General features: G+C 53.7%; 1 protein-coding gene across 1 annotated transcript; it reads right to left on the bottom strand.

Annotated features, from left to right (window-relative positions):
• Window positions 1-2,320: 2,320 nt before the first annotated feature.
• On the bottom strand, window positions 2,321-14,856 carry LOC115651299 (zinc finger protein 135-like). Its single transcript, XM_030562234.1, is given in 9 exon segments — window positions 2,321-4,365; window positions 5,673-5,790; window positions 6,578-6,707; window positions 7,219-7,445; window positions 9,303-9,438; window positions 9,441-10,189; window positions 13,084-13,200; window positions 14,238-14,367; window positions 14,773-14,856. Coding segments are annotated over 9 exon segments (3,432 nt in total). The 5' UTR covers window positions 14,797-14,856; the 3' UTR covers window positions 2,321-2,564.
• Between the last annotated feature and the right edge of the window lie 2,361 nt (window positions 14,857-17,217).

Raw genomic sequence — 17,217 nt, 5'->3', positions numbered from 1 at the left:
AACTGGGTGTCTAGGGCTAGAGCAGGGGTCAGCAACCTTTCAGAAGCAGGGTGCCGAGTCTTCATTTATTCACTCTAATTTAAGGTTTCGTGTGCCAGTAATACATTTTAACCTTTTTAGGTCTCTTTCTATAAGTTTATAATATATAACTAAACTATTGTTGTATGTAAAGTAAATAAGCTTTTTAAAATGTTTAAGAAGCTTCCTTTAAAATTAAATTAAAATGCAGAGCCTCCCAGGACCCAGGCAGTGTGAGTCCCACTGAAAATCAGCTCGTGTACCGCCTTCGGCATGCATGACATAGGTAACTTGCTGAGCTGTTTTTAGTAAGTCTGCAGCTTTGGGGGCATAGCCCAGACCCTGGATCTGTGTTGCGGCAGGCTAGCATGTCTGGCTCAACAAGGCAGGGTTCTGGAAATCCCAAGCTGGCAGGGAAAACTGGCTCAGAGGTAATTTCAGCACATCAGGTGACAGTCCCAAGCGGATCTCTGTGACCGAACCCATTACATCTCCCTTCCCCCACCCCACACAGTGAAGATGTGTTTTTACCATTTGTCTCTCTCCTCTGCATGTTGTTAATAAATGAATTTGTTTGGTTTGAAAGCAATCGTTATTGCATTAAATGAAAGCAAACACAGCCATGCAAAGCAGTGTATCTCAGTGTATAGTATGGAAGAATCGCAGTCACCTACTCGCATTACAAGCACTGCACTACAGAGCATAGCAACAAATATTACTGGCTTTCAGCTGCTCTTTATGGCCCAGTGCTGCGCCCCTCTAATAGCCCTGGTCTCTGGCTATTCAAATTCAGCTTCCAGGCACTGAGCCTCAATGGTCCATCCCTGAGTGAACCTTTCACCCTTCCCGTTGTCAGGGACTCGAACCCAGACAGCGAAGTTCGTTGTCTGACCGCGAGAGAGACAGGCAACACCAGCAAGGTCCGATCAAAAGCTCTTTATTGAAGAGTGCACACGACAATAAATAGCAGCCTGTCTCCAGAGAGAACCAGCCAGCTCTTTACATCTTAGTATAAGCCTATATAGACAGTTCCGTCGCGCCATAGATTATTCATTTGAGCAACCCAACCCCCTTCTTCTAACAACTAGAAACTAGACACCTTTAGTATACATGTTTTACAGCATTAGGTGATTAATATCTTAACAAGCACCAAAGGTTAGAAATGTAGGGGAGTTAAAAACAGACAGAGAACAGAACCAGGAAGTGAAAGCTGGAGTTTCTTATCAGTTCTTCAAAGGAACTGTTCCTAACACAGCACAGCTGGTACTATGCCAGGAATGCAGCCCCTCCCTTATCTCACTTTTTCCCAGCTCTTTGAGAGACATGCTGCTTCTCAGTATTTTTTCTACTCAAGGATTTCCCAGAAACCTCTGTTAGCCTGACTTTGGTCAGGCTGGCATACCTGGTTTTGTCTGCTATATCTTTATTCAGGCCTAACACCGTCACAAATATTATGGAGGTTACAACAAGCGGCTATAAGCACAGGAATGTTGTCATCGGCCAGGTCCAGCTTCCCATACAGACAGCACTAGCAGGCCTTTAAATTACCAAAATCACACTCAACCATCATTCTGCATTTGCTCAGCCTGTTGCTGAACCACTCCTTCCTGCTGTCAAGGCTCCCTGCGTATGGCTTCATAAGCCATGGCATTAAGGTGCAGGCAGGGTCTCCTAGGATCCCAATGGGTATTTCGACTTCCCCTTCAGTGATCTTCTGGTCCAAGAAGAAAGTCCCAGCTTCCTGAACAGTCCAGTGTTCTGAAAGATGCATGTGTCATGCACCTTTCTAGATCAGCCTGCATTAATGTCTGTGAAATGCCCACGGTGATTCACAAGTGCCTGGAGAATCATTGAGAAATATTCTTTGCGATTAATGTACTCGGAGGCTAGATGGTCTTGTGCCAGAATTGGAATGTGTGTGCCATCTATCACCCCTCCACTGTTAGGGAAACCCATTTGTGCAAAGCCATCCACAATGTCACACATGTTGCCCAGAGCCATGGTTCTTCTGAGCAGGATACGATTAACGGCCGTGCACACTTCCATCAACACAAGTCTAACGGTCAACTTTACCATCCAAACTGGTTAGCGACTGATTGGTAGCTGTCTGGAGTAGCCAGCTTCCACAGTGCAATCGCTATGTTTCTCTATGGGCAGGGCAGCTCTCATTCTCGTGTCCTTGCACTGCAGGGCTGGGGCGAGCTCATCACACAGACCCACAAAAGTGGCTTTCCTCATCTGAAAGTTCTGCAGCCACTGCTTATCCCATACATGCATGATGATGTGATCCCACCACTCAGTGCTTGTTTCCCAAGCCCAAAAGCGGTGTTCCACTGTGGTAAGCACCTCCGTGAATGCCACAAGCAATCTTGTGTCGTAGCCACTATGGGTGGTGAGATCAATGTCGAGCTCCTCTTCACTTCTCAAAACGCTTAGCGGCAGAAGAGGAAGAGATGCTCCATGGGATAGCTACCCACCTGTCTGCTCTTCCCCACACTACTCAGCCAAGTCCTCTTCCCTGCTCCACACAGTCTCTCTGCTGGGTATCATGGGGAGAGGACCACTTTCTGGTCTGTATCTGCTGGCACTGTGCCATGCTCATCAGCTGCCAGAAGCCCCTCAGACCCTGGCAGTGACACAAGGGTGTTGGTGTGAGTGGCCTGGTGCCGGGTGAGGTTGCCCAAATGAGAAAAGCATTTGCCACAATAAGCACAGCTGTAAGGCTGCTCCCCGGTATGAATGCGCTGGTGTATTTTTAGGCATGAGCGTTGTGCAAAGCTTTTGCCACAGGCAGTGCATTCAAATGGTCGCTTCCCGGTGTGCACGGTCTGATGTTTGGTCACTGCTTGGGAACTGCTGAAGCTCTTGCCACAATTGGTACAGCTGTACGGCCGCTCCCCGGTGTGTGTGCGCTGGTGTGCTCTCAGGTTTGAGATATAGTCAAAGCCCTTCCCGCAGTCAGCACAGCGATGCGGCCGCTCCCCGGTGTGGGTGCGCTGGTGCTGGGTCAGCCTGTCGGTACTGCTGAACTTCTTACCACAGCTGCCACAGCAGTGCGGCCGCTCCCCTGTGTGTGTGCACTGGTGTTTGGTCAGCACGCTGGCACGGATGAAACTCTTGCCACACACATCACAGCTGTACGGCCGCTCCCCAGTGTGTGTGCGCTGGTGTGCTGTCAGGTGTGGGAACTGTACGAAGCTCTTGCCGCAGTCGGTGCAGCGGTACGGCCGCTCTCCGGTGTGTGTGCGCTGGTGACTTCTCAGGCTTGTGCTGTGTGCAAAGCCTTTGCCACAGTCAGCACAGCAGTATGGCCGCTCCTTAGTGTGTATGCGCTGGTGTGTTCTCAGGTGTGCAATCTGTGCAAAGCTCTTGCCACACTCAGCACAGCGGTGCGGCCGCTCCCCGGTGTGTGTGCGCTGATGTATTCTCAGTTTTGAGCTGTCTGCAAAGCTCTTGCCACAAATGGTGCAGTGGTGCGGCCGCTCCCCAGTGTGCGTGCGCTGGTGACTTCTCAGCTGTGAGATCTGTGCAAAGCCCTTGCCGCAGTCAGCACAGCGGTGTGGTCGCTCCCCTGAGTGAGTGCGCTCATGCATTCTCAGCACTGAGATCTGTGCAAAGCCCTTGCCGCAGTCAGCACAGCAGTGCGGTCGCTCCCCTGAGTGAGTGCGCTCATGCATTCTCAGCACTGAGATCTGTGCAAAGCCCTTGCCGCAGTCAGCACAGCAGTGCGGTCGCTCCCCAGTGTGTGTGCGCTGGTGTGCTGTCAGGTGTGCGAACTGTACAAAGCTCTTGCCGCAGTCGGTGCAGCGGTACGGCCGCTCCCCGGTGTGCGTGCGTTGATGTACTCTCAGGCTTGTGCTGTGTGCAAAGCCTTTGCCACAGTCAGCACAGCAGTATGGCCGCTCCTTAGTGTGTGTGCGCTGGTGTGTTTTCAGGTGTGCAAACTGTGCAAAGCCCTTGCCACACTCAGCACAGTGGTGCGGCCGCTCCCCGGTGTGTGTGCGCCGGTGTATTATCAGGCTTGAGCTGTGTGCAAAGCCCTTGCCGCAGTCAGCACAGCGATACCGTTGCTCCCTGGGGTGCATGCACCGATGCTGGTTCAGTGCGGAGGGGTTGCTGAACCTCTTGCTGCAGTTGATGCGATGGTGGAGGCGCCGGCCCCTGGGGAGTCTCTGTTGTGTAGCCACATCTGGTCTCTGGCTGAGTTTATCCTGGAGATGGACTGCATCCTGTGCATGGATCCCCCTGCGGGCCGTGGGATCCTGCTTTCCTGCCGCGCTCTCCCCACACTCAGACTGTGCCTGCGTTCCTCCCAGGATCCCGAGCCTGGCTGGAGAGATCAGAGGCAATCCTGGTGTTAGCCACTTCCTGGAGCAGCGCCAGGCTTGGGACAGGGCAAGTGGGAGCCCGCTCTGGCCCCAGTGTACGCTGCTGCCACCCCGGAGCCACTTCAGGTAAGCAGTGCTGAGCCGGAACCCGCACCCCAAACCTCCCCTGCACCCCACCCCCCAACCCCTTGCCCTGAGTCCCCTGCTGCACCCCACACCCCTCCCATACCCCAACCCCCTGCCGTGTCCCTGGCCACACCCTACACCCCTCCTGCACCCCAACCCCCTGCCCTGAGCCCCCTCGTACACCCTGCACGCCCTCCCACACCCCAACCCTCTGCTCCAGTCCTACATTCATGGTCCTGCATGCAATTTCCCCACCCTGATGTGGCCCTTGGGCCAAAAAGTTTGCCCACCTCTGGGTGAGATGGACACCTGTTAAAGATTATCTAGAAAGATAATACTTAGCCCTGCCTCACTTCAAGGGACTGGGCTAGATGATCTACCAAGGTCCTTTCTAGGCCTACAATTTTATGATTCATAGATATCAAGGCCAGACAAGCTCATTGCGACTCCAAACTCCATCTTGCTGCTGTGATTGTCCACAGTAAGGACAAAGGGGCCCTTCCACATGGCAGAGGGTATAAAAGGCCCTGGAAACCCCTCCATGTTGTCTTCATTCCTGCTTCCAATTCGTATCTCTGGAGTAACCTCTCTACAAGTGAAGTTTAGAACAAAGGACTGAATGATCCAGCCATGCATTGGATGTAATTCCATCAAGCCTGAAACAAGCCTGAAGCAAGAACTTTGCAATTGTTGTATGTATTTGATTCCATTTAACCAGTTTTAATTCTCATTTATATTTCTTTTTGTTATGAATAAACCTTTAGATTTTAAAGGATTGGAAAGAGTCTGATTTGTGGGTGACATCTGAATTGTATGTTGACCTGGGTCTGGGGCTTGGTCCTATGGGATCGGGATAACCTTTTTCTTTAACTAGGGACACTGGTTTTCATAACCATTTGTTCCTACAAGGAGTGCTACTGGTGGTAATACAAGGGAACTGGGCTATCTGAGGGAATTGCTTGTATGACTTCTGGTTACCTGGGGGAGTGAAACCGAAATCCTCTCTGTTTGGCTGGTTTGATGTGCCTTAGTAGTGAAGGACCCCCAGCCTTGGGCTGTGACTACCCTGCTCTAAGCAGGTCATCTTGAATTGATACTCTCAGCTGTGCCACCCAAGAGCACCCCTTGTTACACTTCTACGTTAAGGAGCCCTCTGCTAGCAGCTGTGTAAATCAGAAGGGATTGGATTATTATGATTTACCTGAGCAGGGGCTCTCAGGCCCTGAGCTTTCCCTGGAGTCCTCGGCATCCCAGATCCAGAGCTCTGCCTCCCCTAGCTCGATCCGGTGGATTAAGTCTGGTGTGGAATCTGAACAGCCTGTTTTGGGGGAAAGAATCAGTTTTTCACTAAAGTTTTGGGAGCAGAGATTCATTTACATGTTGGTGCAGCCCAGCACAACAGGGCCCGGATCTCAGTCAAGGTGTGTCTGTGCAGCACTGGATGCGACGAGGCCCTGACCTCAGCCAGGTCTGTTCCCACAGCACCTGGCACAGCGGGACACTGTTCTCAGTCGCTGCTTCAGAGGAAAGCCCAAGAGATCCCAAGTAGAAGAATAATGACATAAACCTTCCTTACAGGAGATTTCTTCCCATCTCCCACCAGGCAAGTTTGGTTCATACTCTGAAGCTATGGAACCTTCTCAATTTGCTTTGGGGGCTGAGTCATGTGGTACAAGGTGAATCCATTACACAGACCTATCAGTTCTTTTGCTTAGGATGCAGCATTGCTCAACTCTACGGTTGTTAAATTTATGATGTTCGTTCTTTTGGGGGAGGTGTGAAGCTGTTACAAGCAGCAGGAGAGTTTTCTTCCTGTCTTATTTGTCTAGAGTCAGTTCTTGAGGCAGAGCTGCTGCTCTCCATATCTGGGCTAGGATTCCTGGAAGCGGTTGTTGCTCATGTGCTGTTTGCAACCACCTCTGTTGCAGGACTGAGATACATAATGTTAGACTAAGATTGGATCCAGGCTCTCTAGCCCTGATTTCTCCTTTAACAGGAAACCTGCCTGAAAAGGGCTGACATTTGCCACCATATGGCAGCTGAGGCATCAAGGAAACGTGCCAGAACTCACAGCTGTGAGTAAAAGAAGGGAAATTGGTCCTTACCCAAGTAAACAAGGGCCTGGTAATTCCTCAGCATCTGGTCCCGGTACAGCTGCTTCTCTGGCTGGGATAGGAGCTCCCACTCCTCCCGGGTGAAATACAGAGCGACGTCCTCAAACGCCACCTGGAGCTGCTGGCACAAGTGTTACACACTCAGCACCTTCCGCTCCAGCCCCCAGCCCGGAGTCTCAGCAGGGGACGCGGTTTCTAGGGGAGCGACTCCCAGGGAACCCCCCGCCCAGCACCTGTGACCCAGGGAGATCCCCACCCCCCAGCTCCCCCGGGCCCTGCTGGCCGGGGCAGGAGTCGCCCTCGGCTCCCCACGGGGCTCTGGGAAGGGCCCGAATCCCAGGGTAGGGAACAGGCTCCGCCCCAGGCCTGTGCTCAGCCCCGCTCCCGCCCCGGCTCAGGCTGCTCTGCCCGGCCGGGGCCGCCCTGGGGGGAAGGGGCCGCGCCCGGCTCCGCGTTTCCGCCCGGCCAGGGCCCCCCCCCCGCGCCGCTCCCCGGCCCCCGCGCTCCGGCTGCTGCAGCCCCCGGCCCCGCGGTCACTAGCGCGGGAGGGACCCGGGTCCCGGCCCCCTCGGCTCGGCCCCCAGCCGGGACCAGCCAGTGCCCGGCCGGGGAGTCCCCGCCCCGCGTCCTACCTGCGCCGGCCCCGCTGCAGCCATCGCCGGGCTCGGCTCCGGCCTCGGCCGCTTCCTCCGCCCGGGCAGCGACTTCCCGCCCCGCGGCTGCTGCTGCCTCCCCGGGGCCGCCTCTCGCCCGCTCCCCGCCCTGGGGCTGCAGCCGGGACCCGCCTGCACACGGGCCCGCTCCGCCCCGCGCCTGCGCTGCCGGCTCCAGCGGCCGGGGGAGGCCTCAGGGCGGGGACCTTCCGGGCCAGGCTTCGCTCACGGCACCTGCCGCCTGTAAGGGGGCAGCCCGGTCCGCGCTGTGCCGGGAGGGGGGGCTGGAGCCCGGACTCCTGGGTTCGCTCCCGGCTGTGGGAGAGGAGCGGGGACACGTGGGTACAGGAGGTTTTGATGGCGACGCGCTGCAATTACACTGTTCGCCCTCTAGGGGCTGCTGTGGCACCAGAAGACAGGGCAGCTGGGTTAGGCTGGCGCAGGCAGCCAGAGGGGGAGGGGGTCAGAGGATACTTCACAGTGCTCTGCCCATGGGGTCAGGTGTGGCGGCAAGGAACATGGGGGAGATGGACAGAATGGGGGGGAGGGGAGCCTGGGGTGTCACAGGAGCTAGTGAGTTAATATTGAGCCAGATGCAGAATGCAAGTGGGGATACAGGGACACATGGTGGTGAAAGGGGGGCAGGGGCAGGGACACACAGGGCTGGGGGGGTGATGCAGGGACACACAGGGGCAGAAGTGCCTGACTCAATGGGAGAGGCCAAGGCCAAACCAGGGTATCATATGGGAGGCTGCCCAAGCCGAATAATCACCTCCCTCCCCCTCAAAAAAAAAACCCTCTTTCATACTTCTTCCACCCACACCCAACAACTCAAAGTTCACTCCAGGATCCTTCCCAGCAATTATTTCCCTCTCCCTCAGTTTCTCCATTACCCCCTAGCTCCCCCAAGCCTTTGCACTGCTTCTGAGAGGTGTGGGAAATATGTTCTGATGTTGTAGTTTATATGAATTATTACTCAATGTTCTGTTTTAATAGATCTAGTAAGGAATCTATTTTGTTGTTGTCTGTATTGCTACAAACATAGTTGCTGATAGATAACTTTAAATAAACTACCAAAATAATTGAAACTAGTGTGACTATAGTGTGTTATTTTGACAGATAAAATATGCAGAATTTTAAAGTACCATGTGCAGAATTTTAATTTTTTGGGGGGCATAGACTTTCCCAAGGAGTAATGCAAAACTCTGTGTGAGCACCTGCCAGTCACACAGTTCATCAGGCCTCATGGTCAGTTAGGCCTTAGTACATTTGGGCTGATTTATTTTAAAGACTGACACTCCACATTGGCTTCTCCACAGACCATCCGAATGCATCAGCTTCTTTAACAGCAAAGAAACATCTGGTTAGACAGACCTTTGTTACACATTTGTTCTTCATCACATTTCTATTTAAAATAGACGATATGAGCAGTTCCTGAGTCTTCTTTCAATCACACGCACTGGGCTGTCCCACCCGGCCCCTCAGACCAATCCACACTGAGACAGGACTGCAAATCCCATCTCCGCTGTCACCTAAGAGTCACCCCCTGGCTGAAACCAAGGTAGGTGTGGAGGGAAGTTCTTAACTCAGTCCCATCTGGGTAGGGAGGTGGAGAGGGATTGTCCCGGCTGCCTCACAGCTCTTTGTGTTTCCGGGGGGGGGGGGAGGGGGGGGGGGGAAGGGGGAAAGATTGACAGAGAGACCTGGCTGGATTCCAGCTTGATGCAGGGGGTCCCTAATGCAATAAGCTGTGACCATCTACTCTAAAATCCCCCTAGCTGTCTGCTCTTCCCCATACTGCTCAGCCAAGTCCCATTCCCTGCCCCTCACAGTCTCTGCTGGTCATCATGGGGACAGGACCACTCCCTTATCTGCATTGCTGGCACTGTGCCAGGCCCACCCGCTGCCAGAAGCCCCTCAGGCCCTGGTGGTGGCAGAAGGGCGAGTAAACGGGTGAGTCAACTGGTGCCAGGTGATGTTGCCCAAGTGAGCAAAGCATTTGCCACTGTCCGCACAGCTGTACAGCCGCTCCCTGCTGTGAATGCGCTGGTGTGTTTATTAGCTCTGTGCAAAGCTTTTTCTGCAGACAGTTCATTGGAATGGTCGTTCCCCGGTGTGCGTGCGCTGGAGCTGGGTCAGCTTGTTGGCAGTGCTGTTACCACAGTTGGCACAGCAGTACAGCTGCTCCCCTGTGTGTGTGTGCGCTGATGTCTACTCAGCTGCGAGCTCTGGGCAAAGCTCTTCCCACAGTCACTGCAGCGGTGCGGCCGCTCCCCGGTGTGTGTGCGCTGATGTATTCTCAGGCCCGAGCTCTGGGCAAAGCCCTTCCCGCAGTCAGTGCAGAGATACGGCCGCTCCCCGGTGTGCGTGCGCTGGTGTGTTCTCAGCGTTGAGTTCTCTGCAAAGCTCTTGCCACAGTCAGTGCAGCAGTATGGCTGTTCCCCGGTGTGCGTGCGCTGGTGTCTTTTCAGGTGTGAAAACTGTACAAAGCCCTTGCCACAGTAAGCACAGTGGTGCGGCCGCTCCCCAGTGTGTGTGCGCTGGTGTGTTCTCAGATTTGACCTCTCTGCAAAGCCCTTCCCGCAGTCAGCGCAGCGATACGGCCGCTCCCCGGTGTGCGTGCGCTGATGTGTTCTCAGGGCCGAGTTGTTTGCAAAGCTCTTGCCACAGTCAGTGCAGCAGAATGGCCGCTCCCCGGTGTGCGTGCGCCGGTGCTGGGTCAGTGCGAAGGGGTTCCTGAACCTCCTGTCGCAGTCGATGCAGAGATGAGGACGCTGGCCCATGGGGAGCCTCTGGTGTGGAGTCAGGTTTGGTCTCTGGCTGAGTTTACCCCGGGGATGGACTGTGCTCTGTGCATGGCTCCCTCTGTGGGATGTGGGATCCTGTGTTCCTGCCGTGCTCTCTCCACATTCAGACTGTGCCCTCGTTCCTCCCGGGATCCCATGCCCTGCTGGAGAGAGCAGAGGCAATCCCAGTGTTAAACCAGCAGCCCTAACCGTGAGCTCTCAAGGATGGAAAATGTCACAGATGGAGCGATTCCCCAGTTGTCTATGACTGGTTTTTGGATTGGTGCCTCACCCTGCAATGGCGGCTACTGTCCGACGGGGCAGGACCCAACCCCTCCCTCCGGGCACTGAGACCTGGCCTGCGGGGTTACAGTGCCACTCAGATTTGCCCCCGCCCATGGTCATGATGGTGGGGGAGGCGGGTCAAATTTTAGTGCATGGCTGTGCCTCCCAGATCACCTCTACCCCAGGGGTTCTCCACCTTTTTCTTTCTGAGGACCCTCTCAACATGCTATAAAAACGCCATGGCCCACCTGTGCCACAATAATTGGTTTTCTGCATATAAAAGCTGCGGACGGTGTTAGGGGGCAGCAAGCAGGGCAATTGCCTGGGCCCCCATGCTACAGGGACCCCCATGAAGCTACACTGCTCAGGCTTCAGCTTCAGCCCTGAGTGGGAGGGCTCGGGGACTGGGCTTCAGCCCTATGCGGTGGGGCTTCAGCTTTCTGCCCTGGGCCCCAGCAAGTCTAATGCCTGCCCTGCTTGGAGGCTCCCCTGAAACCTGCTCAAGGCCCCCAAACCCCTGGTTGAGAACCACTGCTCTACCTCACACCAACCCCTCTGCAGCAGGCTGGGGTTAGGGTTGCAGTGCTATGAGAAGCGTACTTCTTTGGGCAGCAAGTTCCCCCTGGGCAGGGCGAGGAGAAGGGCAGGTGTTGTAAGGGGGGGCGGGGCGGGTAGTACACCCAGCCAGTCAGTCAGTCAGCTATAAAAATCCTTAGTAGCTGTTCCCTTTGCTTCACCTGTAAAGGGTTAAGGAGTCTCACTGCTATGCTTAGGTAAGAAGAAGTGAGTGGGCCCCTGACCAAAAGAGCCAATGGGAAGGCTAGAAATTTTTACAATTGAGTAAAAACCGTCCCTTTTGTCTCTCTGTTGTTGTTCTCTTGGTTGGAGAGACAGGACAGCAGCTGTGCTGTAAGAAGCTTGGAGCAAGGTATGAAAATCATCAATATCCATACTTAGACCTTCTCATTTGGAACTACAGCTATGTAAGTGGAACAGGAATGTTTAGTTAGACACGATCAGGTTTATCTCTTTTTGGGGGGCTTGTGGATGCCTCTGTGCTAACACGTGCTATTGTTTTCCTTTTGTAACTTTTAGGCTAGACCCCAGAAAACCACTCCCGGTGTTTAATCCTTGCAGTGGTTTTTTTTTTTAAATACCTAACAGCAGCCTAAGTTTCCAGATGTTTTTTCTTGCTTTTTTTCTTCCATAAAATTTGCTTCTTTGTGGCTTATTTCTGTGGGGGTGTGAATCTTTTTCTAGGAATTCCTTTTGAAGAAATCGTTCACTCTCAGCCTGAGCTTTCAGTCTTTGTGTAAAACTAAATCTAAACTAAAATCCTCAAGAAGGTGAGGGTTTGGGGGGAGGTGTGTGTGTGTGTGTGAAGGATTTGGGGAGGATGAGCAGTCACTCGGGGTTTGTGTGATGTAACCTGGAAAACACGTCTGTATTGTGTCACAACCCGATCCCTGGTACAGCTGAGCTGGAAGGGGTGAATGGTGCCACCCAGCCTTTAGTCTACAGACAGTCACAGATGCATTAGGGCTGATGGGTGTGCTAAGCATTGACACTGAAGCAATGTAAGTGACAAAGGTTTTATGCCAGAAAGAGCAGCAGGAAAAGGATGTGACAAAGGCCATCCCACCACCCTCTCTCTCACACCCAGCCCCTACACCAGGGTACTTAAAGTCATGGCCCGCAGGACGATTTAATCTAGCCGCCAAATGTGTCCACTCCCCCCACAGCAGCTGCCTGGCACGTGGGGCAGTTTTAGATCATCACACTGAAACGCAGCAAGTGCTAGAGATCTGCTCTATACAATGGCATCCTCTGCATGGCATCACCTTACACAAGCATGTACGGAGAAAATTAGAAAGGCCAAGGCAAAAAACAAACTGTAACTAGCCATATAAAGGGAAAAAACAAAGCATTTTGCAAATCCATGGGAAAGCAGAGGAAAGCAAAGATAGACAACGCCCATTAGTATGTCCAGTTCTGGGCCCCACACTTCAGGAAGTATGTGGACAAATTGGGGAGGGTCAGAGGAGAGCAACAATACTGATTAAATGTCTAGAAAACATGACTTATGAAGCAAGTGAAAAAACTGGGTTTGTTTAGTCTGGAGAAGAGAAGGTAGGGCGAGAACTTCTGATAATACTCCTCATGAACATAAAAGGTTGTTACAATGTAAATTGTTCACCTTATTCACTCAGAACAGGACAAGATTTTATGGGCTTCAATTGCAGCAAGGGAAATAGAGGTTAGAGATTAGGAAAAACTTCCAACCTCTGGGAGTACTTAAGCACGGGAACAAAATTATCTACGCAGGTTGTGGAATCTCCATCACTGGAGGTTTTTAAGAACAGGTTAGACAGACATCTGTCAAGGATGAACTAATTCATACTTGGTCCTGTCTCAGTGCAGAGATGATTTCTAAGATTCATTGTGCCCATCCAGCCTGGCTTCCTGCCTATCTGAGCCAGAGTATCAACCCCAGTAATTCCTGACTCCAGCCCAGAAGAGCGAAGCTTTGAGAGAGAGACACCCCATCTCCACTGACAGACTCCCAGTGAGGGAGAATCCATCATGTCCTTAGGGGAGCTCTCCCAGTGGTATATTCCCCCTCCCACATAAACACTGGCCCCTAATTCCCAGCTTCAATCTGTCTCTCTTGAGCTCCCAGCCAGTAAATCTCGCTCTGTCTTTGCCTTCTACATTAAGGAGCTCTCCGCTAGCAGGTGTGTAAATCAGAAGGGACAGGATTATCATCACTCACCTGAGGAGGGGCTCTCTGGCCCAGAGTTTACCCTGGAGCCCTTGGCATCCTGGATCCAGAGCTCTGCGTCCCCTATCTCGATCCGGTGGATTAAGTCTGGTTTGGAACCTGAAGAGCCTGTTTGGAGGGGAAGTTTCATTATGAAAGTTTATATGTTTGTGCAGCACCTGGCATGACAAGACACCAATCTCGCAGGCTGCTTTAGAGGAAAGCACAAGAGAGCCCAAGTAGGAGAGTAATGAAATAAACCTTCCTTAGAGAAGATTTCTTCCCATCTCTCACTCGTACTCTGAATCAGCAATGTCTACAACCCTGCTCATTTTGCAGTGGGGACTGAGTTTAAAACTTTGCTGGGGTAACTCTAGATGTTCCATAGAAATATCCCATTCTGCTAACACCTTGGCCTCTATGCTATCTTGTGGTGCTACATTCCATAGGATAAGTGTGTGACATGGATTTCTTTTAACCCACAGAAACACCAGTGAACACCCATTAGTCTCAGATTAAGAGACAGGGTGAATAGAAAATCCACAACCACCACCTTTCTGGTCATTATTTCACTTACCCAAATGTCTCCTGAAACATTTATCACAGGGAAGACTTTGGAAGAAGGGAACATTGCTCCTTTGCCATCTTACAGCTGTTGAAACATTTTGGGCATGTCATTAAGGCACATTGGCCACAACCTGTCATAGCAGGTGTCAGCAGGTGGTGCCAATACAAAGACATTCCAGTTCTTTTGCATTGTTCAGCTGTACAGTTGTTAAATTTACTATGTTCATTCTTTCTGGGGAAGTAAGGAGTTGTTGCAGGTGTGTTTTTTTTCCTGCCTTATTTGTCTAACTAGAGTCAGTTTCTGAGGCAGAATTGCGGCCCTCAATGTCTGGCTGGGATTCCTGGAAGAGATTGTTGCTCATGGGCTGTTTGCGACCACCACCACTGCGCCTTGACTGAGGTAGGTCATGCAAATAAACAAGTCACACTAAGATTATCCCCAGGCTCTGTAGCCCTGAGTTCTCCTCCAACAGGGAGCTGACCTGAAAGGAGCTGGCATTTGCCACCACTCACTAATAGGGTGCCACATGGCAGTCAAAGCCTGAAGGGAACCCAAATGTTTTACAGATGTGAATAAATGAAGGGAAATCAGTCCTGACCCAGGGAAAGGAGGGTCCAGTAATTCCTCAGCATCTGGTCCCGGTACAGCTGCTGCTCTGGCTGGGATAGGAGCTCCCACTCCTCCCGGGTGAAATACAGAGCGACGTCCTCAAACGCCACCTGGAGCTGCTGGCACAAGCGTTACACACTCAGCACCTTCCGCTCCAGCCCCCAGCCCGGAGTCTCAGCAGGGGACGCGGTTTCTAGGGGAGCGGCTCCCAGGGAACCCCCCGCCCAGCACCTGTGACCCAGGGAGACTCCCCCCGCACAGCTCCCGCAGGGACCCGGGGGAAGGGGATCGCGCCCATCTCCGCCCGGCCAACGTCCTCCCCTCCCTGGCCCCAGGGACGCTCCCGGGTTTGCGGGTGGTGCCCGGGGCCCCAGCGCCGCTCCCCGACCCCAGCGCTCCAGCTGCTGCAGCCCCCGGCCCCGCGGTCACTAGCGCGGGAGGGACCCGGGTCCCGGCCCCCTCGGCTCGGCCCCCAGCCGGGACCAGCCAGTGCCCGGCCGGGGAGTCCCCGCCCCGCGTCCTACCTGCGCCGGCCCCGCTGCAGCCATCGCCGGGCTCGGCTCCGGCCCCGGCCGCTTCCTCCGCCCGGGCAGCGACTTCCCGCCCCGCGGCTGCTGCCTCCCCGGGGCCGCCTCTCGCCCGCTCCCCGCCCTCGGGCTGCAGCCGGGACCCGCCTGCTCACGGGCGGGGCTGGGACCCAGGGGCCGGGCTGGCCCCGCTCCGCCCCGCGCCTGCGCCGCCGGCACCAGCAGCCGCGGGAGGCCCCAGCTCAGGGACCTTCCGGCCGAGCGCCCGCTCGGGGCACCTGGGGCCCCGCTATGTCGTGGGGGCGGGCTGGGAGCCCGGACTCCTGGGTTCTCTCCCGGCTCTGGGAGGGGAGCGGGGACTAGTGGGTATAAGAGGACCCCGGCAAGGCTGTGCAGCGTGTGTGTCACAGTAAGAAACGGCTCGGGCTGTGTGATGTTGGTGCGTTTGTTACAAGGGATCACAGCGTGGGGTGTGATCCCCTGTAATATGTGTGTTACAGGAGAACTGTCTGTGTGTTAGAGGAGGGCTGCGTGTGTGTTTCAGAAGTGTTAGGCCCAAATAAAAACATAGCAGACAATACAGGTATGCCAACTTGACTGAAGCTAGGCTAACAAAGGTTTCTGGGTAATCTCTGAGTGGAAAAATACTGAGAAGCAGTGTGTCTCACAAGGAGCTGGGAAAAGTGAGATAAGACAGGGCTGCATTCTTGTGTGCAATGTGCTGTGTCGAGAATGGCTAGTTTGTTTAGAGAACAGATAAGGAGACTCGCATTCCCTTCTCCCTATCTCATTTTAGATTCTGTTCTGTATCTGTTCTTCACTCCCTGTTCCTAACTTCTGGTACTCCTCAATGTGCTAATAAGAAATTGTTAAAATGTCATCATGTTATTAATCACCTAATGTTGCTATAGGTACACACGTATGTATACAAAATAATTCTAGGGTTTAGTTGTTAGAAAAGGGTGGGAAATTGCATAAATGAATAATCAGTGATGCGACTGAACTGTCTATATAAATTTATGTTAGTTGTAAAGAGTAAACTGCTTCTCTCTGGATGTGGGCTGCTCTCTGTTGACGTGTGCACTCTTCAATAAAGAGCTTCTGATCGGACCTTGCTGGTGTTGCCTGTCTCTCTCGCGGTCAGACAACGAACTTTGCCGTCTGGGTTCGAGTCTCTGACAGAAGCTCACACATGGCTGTAGTTAGTGTGTGTGTGTGGGTGTTTCAGGAGCTCACACCCATATCCCTGCCCAGCGCCATGGGGAGGGCAGGCGCCCCATACAGATGCCGTGTTCTGGCCTTGGTGCTGGCACTGAAGCAGCTGTCCCTGCCCCCCACTCATCATGCTGGGCCCTGCACACCTCAGGTGCCACCCCCTCTGGCCACAACAAATGGTCCAAAGTCAAGCATATCAGGAGCCCGTGGGACGCTAAGCGCAGCCAGCTCTTCCAGAATCTCACCATGCTGCTGCGCTTCGCTGGGAAAGGTATGGGGGGCAGGGGAGGAAGGTGTGGATCCTGTGTGTGACACAGCCCCAGCCAGAGGGAGCGCTACAGAGCCCTGCCAGCTTCCCGGTGCCCCACAAGCTCTGCCACAGCGAGGGGGCACTAGAGAGTTTTCCTAGCCCCCCCTCCCGTACCTGATGGGGCCCAGGCAGAGGTTGTGTCTACAGAGCCCTGCAAGCCCAGCCTTGACCACTAGCACTGACCCTGTTGCCCCTAACCCCAGCACCCCCTAACCTCTGTTAACCCAAGGCCAGAATCCTCCCTGGCTGCTGGAGCAGAGGATGCTGCTCTGTGGGGTAGCATTTCCCCTTCTTATCTTTTCTCCACTGGACCTTTCCTCGGCCTCACAGCACCTCCCCAAAGTCTCTGCCCATCTCTCACAGCTGTTTCGCATAAGGGAGGCAGCCCAGTCTCTGTGGTTCAAGCAGCCTAAGGTAACAGCTCATGGTGGCTGAAGAGGGGAAGAGCCCTGGAACAGGTAGTTTGGGGCAGGAAGTGGGTCACCAGGGGCCTCAGGACTCCTGGGTCCCATTGCCAGCTGTGCAAGGGGGATAGTGGGTTATAGCAGGGGGACTCAGAGTGAGGACACCTTGATTCTATCCCTGGCTCTGGGAGGGGAGTGGATCGTGGTGGGTTAAAACGGGGGACTGGGAGTCAGCGCAGTTGAATGAAGGAGCGAGGCTGGGCTTGAAGTTATGGTGCTGGGCTGGACTACAGGACTCGTGGTTTCTATTCCTAGTTCTGCCACTTGGTCCCTCTCTGACTTTGGGCAAAAGCAGGTCAATGGTTCTCAACCAGGAGTACACATACCCTGGGGGGTATGCCGAGGTCTTCCAGGGAGTGCACCATCTCATCTGGAGAGTGGCCTAGTTTTACAACAGGCTATATAAAAAGCACTCTCAAAGTCAGTACAAACTAAACTTTCATACTGAAAATG

The sequence above is a fragment of the Gopherus evgoodei genome, chromosome 4 (genome assembly GCF_007399415.2).
Source record: "Gopherus evgoodei ecotype Sinaloan lineage chromosome 4, rGopEvg1_v1.p, whole genome shotgun sequence".
In the NCBI taxonomy this organism is placed as follows: Eukaryota; Metazoa; Chordata; order Testudines; family Testudinidae; genus Gopherus; species Gopherus evgoodei.
This window is presented reverse-complemented; position numbering and strand designations above follow the sequence as displayed.